We start from the raw sequence: 12,631 nt of genomic DNA, 5'->3' as shown, positions 1-12,631 counted from the left end.
CATCTAGGTATCACCCCCATGATCAGTGATCGGCTGCAGCAGTCCTGTTCCGTACATCTAGGTATCACCCCCATGATCAGTGATTGGCTGCAGCAGTCCTGTGCTGTACATGTAGGTTTCACCCCCATGATCAGTGATGGGCTGCAGCGGTCCTGTACTGCACATCACCACCTCTGGTGGCCGCTCGTACTCACATCTGGAGCAGATTCCCAGGTGAGCGCTGCTCCCTGAGCGAGGGGACCACATGGAGGGTGGAGAAGTCAGAGGAGTGAGGGGACAACATGGAGGGTGGAGAAGTCAGAAGAGCGAGGGGACGACATGGAGGGTGGAGAAGTCAGAGGAGCGAGGGGACAACATGGAGGGTGGAGAAGTCAGAGGAGCGAGGGGACCACATGGAGGGTGGAGAAGTCAGAGGAGCGAGGGGACGACATGGAGGGTGGAGAAGTCAGAGGAGCGAGGGGACAACATGGAGGGTGGAGAAGTCAGAGGAGCGAGGGGACAACATGGAGGGTGGAGAAGTCAGAGGAGCTAGGGGACGACATGGAGGGTGGAGAAGTCAGAGGAGCGAGGGGACGACATGGAGGGTGGAGAAGTCAGAGGAGCGAGGGGACCACATGGACGGTGGAGAAGTCAGGAGCGAGGGGACGACATGGAGGGTGGAGAAGTCAGAGGAGCGAGGGGACGACATGGAGGGTGGAGAAGTCAGAGGAGCGAGGGGACAACATGGAGGGTGGAGAAGTCAGAGGAGCGAGGGGACAACATGGAGGGTGGAGAAGTCAGAGGAGCTAGGGGACGACATGGAGGGTGGAGAAGTCAGAGGAGCGAGGGGACGACATGGAGGGTGGAGAAGTCAGAGGAGCGAGGGGACCACATGGACGGTGGAGAAGTCAGGAGCGAGGGGACGACATGGAGGGTGGAGAAGTCAGAGGAGCGAGGGGACGACATGGAGGGTGGAGAAGTCAGAGGAGCGAGGGGACCACATGGAGGGTGGAGAAGTCAGAGGAGCGAGGGGACGACATGGAGGGTGGAGAAGTCAGAGGAGCGAGGGGAGGACATGGAGGGTGGAGAAGTCGGAGGAGCGAGGGGACGACATGGAGGGTTGAGAAGTCAGAGGAGCGAGGGGACGACATGGAGTGTGGAGAAGTCAGAGGAGCGAGGGGACGACATGGAGGGTGGAGAAGTCAGAGGAGCGAGGGGACGACATGGAGGGTGGAGAAGTCAGAGGAGCGAGGAGACAACATGGAGGGTGGAGAAGTCAGAGGAGCGAGGGGACGACATGGAGGGTGGAGAAGTCAGAGGAGCGAGGGGACGACATGGAGGGTGGAGAAGTCAGAGGAGCGAAGGGACCACATGGAGGGTGGAGAAGTCAGAGGAGCGAGGGGACGACATGGAGGGTGGAGAAGTCAGAGAAGCGAGGGGACCACATGGAGGGTGGAGAAGTCAGAGGAGCGAGGGGACGACATGGAGGGTGGAGAAGTTAGAGGAGCGAGGGAAGGACATGGAGGGTGGAGAAGTCAGAGGAGCGAGGGGACGACATGGAGGGTGGAGAAGTCAGAGGAGCGAGGGGACGACATGGAGGGTGGAGAAGTCAGAGGAGCGAGGGGAGGACATGGAGGGTGGAGAAGTCAGAGGAGCGAGGGGACCACATGGAGGGTGGAGAAGTCAGAGGAGCGAGGGGACGACATGGAGGGTGGAGAAGTCAGAGGAGCGAGGGGACGACATGGAGGGTGGAGAAGTCAGAGGAGCGAGGGGACGACATGGAGGGTGGAGAAGTCAGAGGAGCGAGGGGACGACATGGAGGGTGGAGAAGTCAGAGGAGCGAGGGGACGACAGGAAGGGTGGAGAAGTCAGAGGAGCGAGGGTACGACATGGAGGGTGGAGAAGTCAGAGGAGGGAGGGGACGACATGGAGGGTGGAGAAGTCAGAGGAGCGAGGGGACGACATGGAGGGTGGAGAAGTCAGAGGAGCGAGGGGACCACATGGAGGGTGGAGAAGTTAGAGGAGCGAGGGGACGACATGGAGGGTGAAGTCAGAGGAGTGAGGGGACGACATGGAGGGTGGAGAAGTCAGAGGAGCGAGGGGATGACATGGAGGGTGGAGAAGTCAGAGGAGCGAGGGGACGACATGGAGGGTGGAGAAGTCAGAGGAACGAGGGGACGACATGGAGGGTGGAAAAGTCAGAGGAGCGAGGGGACGAAATGGAGGGTGGAGAAGTCAGAGGAGCGAGGGGACGACATGGAGGGTGGAGAAGTCAGAGGAGCGAGGGGACCACATGGAGGATGGAGAAGTCAGAGGAGCGAGGGGACCACATGGAGGGTGGAGAAGTCAGAGGAGCGAGGGGACGACATGGAGGGTGAAGTCAGAGGAGCGAGGGGACCACATGGAGGGTGGAGAAGTCAGAGGAGCGAGGGGACGACATGGAGGGTGGAGAAGTCAGAGGAGCGAGGGGACGACATGGAGGGTGGAGAAGTCAGAGGAGCGAGGGGACGACATGGACGGTGGAGAAGTCAGACGAGCGAGGGGACGACATGGAGGGTGGAAAAGTCAGAGGAGCGAGGGGACGACATGGAGGGTGGAGAAGTCAGAGGAGCGAGGGGACGACATGGACGGTGGAGAAGTCAGAGGAGCGAGGGGACGACATGGAGGGTGGAAAAGTCAGAGGAGCGAGGGGACGACATGGAGGGTGGAGAAGTCAGAGGAGCGAGGGGACGACATGGAGGGTGGAGAAGTCAGAGGAGCGAGGGGACGACATGGAGGGTGGAGAAGTCAGAGGAGCGAGGGGACGACATGGAGGGTGGAGAAGTCAGAGGAGCGAGGGGACCACATGGAGGGTGGAGAAGTCAGAGGAGCGAGGGGACGACATGGAGGGTGAAGTCAGAGGAGCGAGGGGACCACATGGAGGGTGGAGAAGTCAGAGGAGCGAGGGGACGACATGGAGGGTGGAGAAGTCAGAGGATAGGATACTGTCATGTAATAAAGGAGGTATGAACCTGCGGGACAGTGATGTGATACTTCCACATTACAAAGCATTATTGTGACCTCATCTGGAATGTGCAGTTCAGTTGTGGGTCCCAGTTTACAGAAAGGAGGACGCCCTGGACCTAAGAAAGAAGTGATAAGGGACATGGAGGATCTTAGTTATGAGGACAGATTAAAAGGGTTGTCCACTACTAGGACAACCCCTTCTTGGTCTAAATGTTCGGCCCCCTCCTCTCCCGTGCTGGCGCCGTTCCTGCGCCAGCACAGGAGGGGAGTGTAAGCTTTTTAATTTTATTGGGGCCAAACATGTAGGTCAAGAAGGGGTAGTCTTGTAGTGAACAACCCCTTTAAGAGCATTACATTTATTTATCCTTGAGACGAGAAAAAAGGGAGGACATGGTGAACTTATACAAGTACATAAATGAATAAATTAAAATATGATCGCAAGCTTTTTTCACGCGAAGCCGCTTAAAGGATTAGGGGGCGCTCCCTCAATCTGGAGAAAAAAAGTTCAATCTACAGAGGAAACGAGGATTCGTTACCATGAGATCCACTAATCTGGAATAGTCTACCCAAGGAGGCGGTCATACTGGGAAATGTCAATGGTTTCAGAAAGGCTTAGACGTTTTTTTTAATTAGAAGAACATTACAAATAAATGTGTAAAGTTCTTTGCTGATTGTTTGGTCCAGTGGATCAATAATTGGGAACAGAAGGGAAAGATGAGCTCTTCTGGGGCGGATCGTGCGTGTGCCTCTTCTTTTTATATTTTCTCATCCCTCGGTTGATCTTGACTGACAATTGTCATTTTTCTACCATATTATGTATGTGCCGTACATATCAGCGTAACCACCTTGACGATTGATTAGCACAATGGACGGCACCAGGTGGGTATACAGTGTGTACAGAAAGTATTCAGACCCCTTTAAATTTTTCACTCTTTGTTTCATTGCAGCCATTTGGTAAATTCAAAAAAGTTCATTTTTTTTCTCATTAATGTACACTCTGCACCCCATTCTGACTGATGTTTTTGAATTCATAGGGTTAAAATGGAAAAAAAGTTTAAAAAAACGGACACAGACAGCACACTGACAGCACACTGACAGCACACGGACACCACACTGACAGCACACGGACACCACACTGACAGCACACGAACGAGAAAAACGGACACACGGACATCACACGGATGAAACACGGATGGCCTATGTGCACACACGGATAGCTCCGGGACCGTTTCTTCACGTACCGGAAAAATCTGGGCTTGTGAGACTGGCCTGAGATGGTTCTACTCCTTCATTGGAGTCCAGCTGTGTGTAATTAGACTGATAGGACTTGATTTGGAAAGGCGCACACCTGTCTATATAAGACCTCACAGCTCACAGTGCATGTCAGACCAAATGAGAATCATGAGGTCAAAGGAACTGGCCAAGGAGCTCAGAGACAGAACTGTGGCAAGAGACAGATCTGGCCAAGGTTACAACAGAATGTCTGCAGTACTCAAGGTTCCTAAGAGCACAGTGGCCTCCATAATCCTTAAATGGAAGAAGTTTGGGTCCACCAGAAGTCTTCCTAGACCTGGCCGTCCAGCCAAACTGAGCAATCGTGGGAGAAGAGCCTTGGTGAGAGAGGAAAAGAACCCCAAGATCACTGTGGTTGAGCTCCAGAGATGCAGTAGGGAGATGGGAGAAAGTTCCACAAAGTCAACTATCACTGCAGCCCTCCACCAGTCAGGTCTTTATGGCAGAGTGGCCCGAGGGAAGCCTCTCCTCAGTGCAAGACATATGAAAGCCCACATAGAGTTTGCTAAACACATGAAGGACCCCCAGACTATGAGAAATAAGATTCTCTGGTCTGATGAGACGAAGATAGAACTTTTTGGTGATAATTCTAAGCGGTATGTGTGGAGAAAACCAGGCACTGCTCATGACCTGCCCAATACAATCCCAACAGTGAAACATGGTGGTGGCAGCATCATGCTATGGGGGTGTTTTTCAGCTGCAGGGACAGGACGACTGGTTGTCATTGAATGCGGCCAAGTACAAAGATATCCTGGATGAAAACCTCTTCCAGAGTGCTCTGGACCTTAGACTTGACAGAAGGTTCACCTTCCAACAAGTGACCCAAAGCACACAGCTAAAATATCAAAGGAGCGGCTTCAGAACAACTCTGTGACCATTCTTGACTGGCCCAGCCAGAGCCCTGACCTAAACCCAATGGAGCATCTCTGGAGAGACCTGAAAATGGCGTCCACCAACGTTCACCATCCAACCTGACGGAACTGGAGAGGATCTGCAAGGAAGAATGGCCGAGGATCCCCAAATCCAGGGGTGAAAAACTTGTTCCATCATTCCCAAGAAGACTCATGGCTGTACTAGCTCAAAAGGTGCTTCTACCCAATACTGAGCAAAGGGGCTGAATAATTATGACCATGGGATAGTTCAAGTTTTCGTTTTTAATAAATTTGCCAAACATTCTACATTTCTGTTTTTTTTAGTCAAGATGAGGTGCAGAGTGTACATTAATGAGAAAAAAATATACTTTCCGTACCCAGTGTATCTGTATAATGTGTGATCTTCAGTGCCAGGATGGAGGATCGATTGAAGAAGCTGCTCAAGTCAAAAGAGACATCATCTACACTAACATTATTTAATCAAATATTTCCTCATTATCTCTAGTACATATTTATTTACATCCTGTGTAATTGTTTCATCTCTTTCTTTTAAGGATGAATAGGGACAGAGATAAGATGGAGGAGAAAATATTAAATCTCGCCCTGGAGATAATCTTCCATCTTACCGGACAGGTGAGAGGCTCTGATGTCATCACATGACCTCATTATCTATGGGAATAACAGGAGATATGACCGGAGAGGTGAGAGGCTCTGATGTCATCACATGACCTCATTATCTATGGGAATAACAGGGGATATGACCGGAGAGGTGAGAGGCTCTGATGTCATCACATGACCTCATTATCTATGGGAATAACAGGGGATATGACCGGAGAGGTGAGAGGCTCTGATGTCATCACATGACCTCATTATCTATGGGAATAACAGACAATATGACCAGAGAGGTGATGGACTCTGGAGATGTCTGTAGTGATATTATTAATGTCTCCACACTTAGGATTACACAGTAGTGAAGACCTCCAGTGATCGCTGTCAGGCCCCTGTGTCTGAAGGACGGGGAGGAACCCTGAGCCCAATCACAGGGCCTCCACCTCACCCCCGGATACATGAGGACATCAATGACCAGAAGATCCTAGAACTGACCAACAAGATGATTGAGCTGCTGACTGGAGAGGTGACACTGCTGGGAATGCTGGGTAATTATACAGGACAGCACTGGAGGATTCTGGGTGATGATGGTGTCATTGTGTGTGTCAGGTTCCTATAAGGTGTCAGGATGTCACCGTCTATTTCTCCATGGAGGAGTGGGAGTATCTAGAAGGACACAAGGATCGGTACCAGGAGGTGATGATGGAGGAGCACCGGCCCCGCACATCACCAGGTAATAGACAGGACTAAATGCACACAGCCTATAATTCTCTGTATGTAATAATGATGTCAGTCCTGTCTGTGTCTCCTCAGTTCTCTCCAGTAAGAGGACAACCCCAGAGAGATGTCCCGCTCCTCCTCCTCCTCCACAGGATCATCAGGTAGGTGGAGATCTCCCTATGATGTGTAGACGGCTGTGACGTCCTTGTGTTCAGTCTTGTTTTCTCCTCCAGTATTATATGTTTTATACTTGTGTGATGAGAGCGGTGGAGACGGCTGGATCACAGCTGACCACAGACATCACATGTCCGGATCTTCTCACCATTATTCCCGGGGACTTCTCCCATCATCGGGGACTTTTACAATATTTGTTTTGCAGGTTTTGGATCCAGATAAAGATCTGAACAATAGTAATGGTCCAGAGAGAAATGTGAGGGGCGATCAGCGGTGTAAAAAGGAGACCCCTAATGTGAGGGGTGATCAGCGGTGTAAAGAGGAGACCTCTAATGTGAGGGGCGATCAGCGGTGTGAAGAGGAGACCCCTAATGTGAGGGGCGATCAGCGGTGTAAAGAGGAGACCCCTAATGTGAGGCGCGATCAGCGGTGTAAAGAGGAGACCCCTAATGTGAGAGGCGATCAGCGGTGTAAAGAGGAGACCCCTAATGTGAGGGGAGATCAGCGGTGTGAAGAGGAGACCCCTAACGTGAGGGGAGATCAGTGGTGTAAAGAGGAGACCCCTAATGTGAGGGGCGATCAGCGGTGTAAAGAGGAGACCCCTAATGTGAGGCGCGATCAGCGGTGTAAAGAGGAGACCCCTAATGTGAGAGGCGATCAGCGGTGTAAAGAGGAGACCCCTAATGTGAGGGGAGATCAGCGGTGTGAAGAGGAGACCCCTAACGTGAGGGGAGATCAGTGGTGTAAAGAGGAGACCCCTAACGTGAGGGGAGATCAGCAGTGTAAAGAGGAGACCCCTAACATGAGAGGTGATCAGCGGTGTAAAGAGGAGACCCCTAATGTGAGGGGCGATCAGCGGTGTAAAGAGGAGACCCCTAATGTGAGGGGCGATCAGCGGTGCAAAGAAGAGACCCCTACAGATCACCGCCAAGGTGAGTGGTGTCCGCAGAATAAAGCAGAAAAGTCACATATTCCTCTCATTGACAAATTCTACTACTTTACGTCATAAGGGGTACTGACACTTTTAGAGCTTTCCTTTTTTTAGCAATATACATGTATTTGGGTGTAAAAAAAAAAAAAGATGCTGCCCCATTTGCCTGATGTTTCTCTCGTGCACCATCTGACGCCAGTTTGGTAGTGTTGAGTTGATGGCTCCTCTTTGCTCATATACTGTATGTTAGACAGACATGTTAGACATGTTCAGTCCTCTTCTTTCCACGTTCAGTCCTCTTCTTCACATGTTCAGTCCTCTTCTCCTTTACATTTTCAGTCCTCTTCTTTCCATGTTCAGTCCTTTTGTCCTTTTCATGTTCAGTCCTCTTCTCCTTTCCATGTTCAGTCCTCTTCTTCACATGTTCAGTTCTTTTCTCCTTTCCATGTTCAGTCCTCTTCTCCTTTCCATGTTCAGTCCTCTTCTCCTTTCCATGTTCAGTCCTCTTCTCCTTTCCATGTTCGGTCCTCTTCTCCTTTCCATGTTCAGTCCTCTTCTCCTTTCCATGTTCAGTCCTCTTCTCCTTTCCATGTTCAGTCCTCATCTCCTTTCCATGTTCGGTCCTCTTCTCCTTTCCATGTTCGGTCCTCTTCTCCTTTCCATGTTCAGTTCTCTTCTCCTTTCCATGTTCAGTCCTCTTCTCCTTTCCATGTTCAGTCCTCTTCTCCTTCCCATGTTCAGTCCTCTTCTCCTTTCCATGTTCAGTCCTCTTCTCCTTCCCATGTTCAGTCCTCTTCTTCACATGTTCAGTCCTCTTCTCCTTTACATTTTCAGTCCTCTTCTCCTTTCCATGTTCAGTCCTTTTGTCCTTTTCATGTTCAGTCCTCTTCTCCTTTCCATGTTCAGTCCTCTTCTCCTTTACATGTTCAGTTCTTTTCTCCTTTCCATGTTCAGTTCTCTTCTCCTTTCCATGTTCGGTCCTCATCTCTTTTCCATGTTCGGTCCTCTTCTCCTTTCCATGTTCGGTCCTCTTCTCCTTTCCATGTTCAGTCCTCTTCTCCTTTCCATGTTCAGTCCTCTTCTCCTTTCCATGTTCAGTCCTCTTCTCCTTTCCATGTTCAGTCCTCTTCTCCTTTCCATGTTTGGTCCTCTTCTCCTTTCCATGTTCAGTCCTCTTCTCCTTTCCATGTTCAGTCCTCTTCTCCTTTCCATGTTCAGTCCTCTTCTCCTTTCCATGTTCGGTCCTCTTCTCCTTTCCATGTTCGGTCCTCATCTCTTTTCCATGTTCGGTCCTCTTCTCCTTTCCATGTTCGGTCCTCTTCTCCTTTCCATGTTTGGTCCTCTTCTCCTTTCCATGTTCGGTCCTCTTCTCCTTTCCATGTTCAGTCCTCTTCACCTTTCCATGTTCAGTCCTCTTCTCCTTTCCATATTCAGTCCTCTTCTCCTGAATACAATCATCCGATTGTGTGTTTCACATGGTCATGTTGTTGGTGGTAACGTTGCCGCTGTACGACATGGTGGATTCCACTGCCTTTTGGCAAAGTCTAGTGTGTAGAAAGCCCTGAATGCCGGATACTGTCCACGCCTTGTAGTTTCACGTGACGGAGAACATTGACCACTTATTTGAATTGTCGTTGTGCGGCAAGGTGCTCTTCACCATTGTCACATGGAGGAGAATTTATGACCAGGGACATTACATGTCGCGGCCCCCTGGATCGGTGTTCTGTGTGGCAGCAGTGATGATGACCACCACAATGAGGCCATGTACTAGTGGGACATCCCTGTGCCGGCAGCTGTGATTATAACACCAGGACACAAGGCGGCGCTTGTGTATCTCCGCATCCTCCTCAATGGACGTCTCCCTCTCACCCCAGCAATAGATCATTTCTTTCACACCCCCTGCCTCCTTTCATATTTGTAAGCTGAAGCACTGCCATGTTATCATACAGCTAATGGGTAAGAGAAACAACACAGAGAAGGAAAGGCTACAACTGCTATCTATATGGTTTATATACACCTAATGGATGTATTTGGCCTTTTTGGAGGATGTCTCATATTCATATTCTGCGCAAGGCCTGTCAGTGCAAACCCCTAAAAAGTCAGACATCTCCTAGTCTTATTCCAAAGTCTACTTCTGCTGCCATTGCTCCTGTCACTACACAGCTGGGTATCTCTTGCCTGTCCATTATAGTGCATACTCTACTGCTGCCCATTCCACTGTCACTACACAGTTGGGCATCTCCTGTCTGTGCATTGTAGTCCATACTGTATTGCTGCAGCCACCACTACACATTTGCACATCTCTTGCCTGTCCGTCATGTTCTGTACTGTGCACTGCTGCCTCTGCAAAGCTGGAAAACTACTCTCTGTCTGTCCATTATTTCCATTCTGTGCTGCTGCCGCCACTATTGCACATTTTCACATCACTCGCTTGTCCATCATGTCCTGTATTTTGCTGCTGCTTCCCCCACAAAGCTGGAAATCTGCTGTCTGTCCATTACCAATTATGCAAATTGTCTCTTCAGAGAGGAAGAGAGCTAGAACTCTAGTGCCACCTATTGGAAGGTAGCAATCCTACAAGCCAGTGTTGACCCTTTAACGAGTCTTGTCACATGACTTAGGATAATAGCCAAACCAGAACCTCAATTTGCAGACACTGTGTTTCGGGGTACTGCCCCTCGTCAGTGCAAAGTGGAGATCTGGTTTGGCTGTGTGAGAGGTGTCAGACCGTTATCCAAGAAGTATCCATACCGTGCTGCTGCTACCACTACACATCTCTTACCTGTCCATCTTGTCCTGTACTGTGCACTTCTGTCCCTGCAAAGCTGTAAATCTACTCTGTCCACATTTCCTTTCTGTGCTGCTGCCACCACTGCTATTACACATTTGCACATCTCTCGCTTGTCCATCATGTCTTGTACTGCACTACTGCTGCTGTCGTCCCTGCAAAGCTGGAAATCTGCTGTCCATTATTTCCATACTGTGCTGCCGCTGCTACCGCTGCCATTATACGTTTTCACATCTCTTGCCTGTCCACCGTGTCTCATACTGCACTGGTGCTAGTGCTACTGCTCCTGCAAAGCTGAAAATCTGTTGCTTGTCCATTATGTTCAGTACTGTTGCTATGCACCATTGACACATGAAGCAGCTGCCACTACCACAGCTACTGCACAACCAGACATCTCTTGACTGTCCATATTCTTTACCAGGGATCACCAACCTGTGGCTTGGGAGCCACATGATGCTCGTGGGCTCATGATGTGTGGCTCGCAGCTTGGTGCATTAGCATCAGGTCTAGCAATCAACTATGATGAGCAGCACTCCAGATGGCGACCTTTGTAAATAGCCAGATCTGGATGCACATACACTTCAGAGGAACATTGCAAAAGAACAGTCTGGTGGCTTAATATCTACTGACTTTAAGGTCTAGAAATAATGGGAATGTAAGTTAGTGGGCCAAAGCTGCAATACTGAGTACAAACTGCTATTCAATGTAAGTCATGCGGGTTCATGAGGCATTTTTACTAATAAGCATTGGTCGACAATATCAGTAATATGGGGGGGGGGATTTTTAATGACTGTTATAAAATCTAGCTTATTGGTTTCAATGTTATAATATTTAAAAATGATAAAATCTGTTTTATTTTTTGACAGATGATTGTGTTATTGTACAGCATACATATGACGAGCCTTCTATTATCCCAGATATACCCTCAGCCCTTTGCATCCAAGATCTGTCATCTTCCCTTTCTGAAAAAGTCCCATCTCCTGATTTACAGCAGAATGTTGAGCAAAATATAAGTAAAAGAATGGGAGTTAAACATGAAAGAAGTCACACAGGGGAGAAGCCGTATTCATGCTCAGAATGTGGGAAATGTTTTACTCAAAATTCATCTCTGCGTCACCATCAAAAAACTCACACTGGAGCAAAGCCTGTTATATGTTTAGAATGTGGGAAATGTTATAGAAGTAAATCAACTCTTGTTGAACATCTGAGAACTCACACAGGGGAGAGGCCGTATTCATGTCCAGAATGTGCAAAATGTTTTACTAGGAAGTCACAGCTTGCTGCACATCTAAAAACTCACACAGGGGTGAAGCCATATTCATGTTCAGAATGTGAGAAATGTTTTACCCATAAATCAGATCTTGTTAGACATCGACGAATTCACACAGGGGAGAAGCCATATTCATGTTCGCTATGTGGAAAGTGTTTTAACCAAAAGTTCCTTCTAATGGCACATGAAAGAGCTCACACAGGAAAACCGTTTTTATGTCTAGAATGTGGGAAATCTTTTAGCCAAAAATCAAATCTTTTGCAACATCAAAAAACTCACACAGGGGAGAAGCCATTCTCATGTACAGAATGTGAGAAATGTTTTACCCAGAAATCAGATCTTGTCAGACATCAAAGAATTCACACAGGGGAGAAGCCATATTCATGTTCTCTATGTGGAAAGTGTTTTAACCAAAAGTCTCTCCAAACGGCACATGAAAGAACTCACACAGGAAAACCGTTTTTTTGTCTAGAATGTGGGAAATCTTTTATCCACAAATCAAATCTCTTGCAACATCAAAAGAATCACACAGGGGAGAAGCCATTCTCATGTTTAGAATGTAACAAATGTTTTACCCGAAAATCACTTCTTCTTCGACATCAAAGAATTCACACAGGAGAGAAGCCATTTTCATGCTTTCTATGTGGAAAGTGTTTTAACCAAAAGACCGTCCTTATTGCACATCAAAGAACTCACACCGAGAAAAAATATTCGTGTCCAGAATGTGGGAAATGTTTTATCTACAGAAAAAATCTTTTTAAGCATCAAAGAACTCACACGGAGGAGAATCCGTTTTTTAATCATTTCATTGAGATGCAGTTCAAGAAAAACTTATGACATTGTTACTGTATGTGGAAAAACAACCCATTTTAAAAGGTTTTGTAGGTGGGAGGCAGCATCAATGCATGATGTTGGTCTCCAGATGTTGTCGCTACTTATGGGCAAGTGTTACGTTTTGTGGTACTAACAATTAAATCGGATGTATTTAC

General features: G+C 48.6%; 1 protein-coding gene across 2 annotated transcripts in view; it reads left to right on the top strand.

Annotated features, from left to right (window-relative positions):
- The window catches only part of LOC143802731 (uncharacterized), a 19,631-nt gene extending 7,000 nt beyond the window's left edge, over positions 1–12,631 (top strand). The window contains exons 1-7 of one of the 2 annotated variants that reach the window (XM_077281350.1): positions 112–213; positions 5,705–5,783; positions 6,109–6,285; positions 6,369–6,492; positions 6,573–6,640; positions 6,859–7,585; positions 11,239–12,631. In XM_077281350.1, coding sequence (XP_077137465.1) covers positions 137–213; positions 5,705–5,783; positions 6,109–6,285; positions 6,369–6,492; positions 6,573–6,640; positions 6,859–7,585; positions 11,239–12,479 — 2,493 coding nt within the window. In that variant the 5' untranslated portion in view covers positions 112–136 and the 3' untranslated portion in view covers positions 12,480–12,631. Of the gene's footprint in view, positions 1–111; positions 214–5,704; positions 5,784–6,108; positions 6,286–6,368; positions 6,493–6,572; positions 6,641–6,858; positions 7,586–11,238 lie in introns of those variants that run through there. The other variant, XM_077281352.1, reaches the window with a different exon arrangement.

Source organism: Ranitomeya variabilis, chromosome 1 (assembly GCF_051348905.1).
Source record: "Ranitomeya variabilis isolate aRanVar5 chromosome 1, aRanVar5.hap1, whole genome shotgun sequence".
NCBI classification, from domain to species: Eukaryota; Metazoa; Chordata; class Amphibia; order Anura; family Dendrobatidae; genus Ranitomeya; species Ranitomeya variabilis.
The sequence above is the reverse complement of the archived record's forward strand: the minus strand, read 5'-3'. Positions and strand labels throughout refer to the sequence as shown.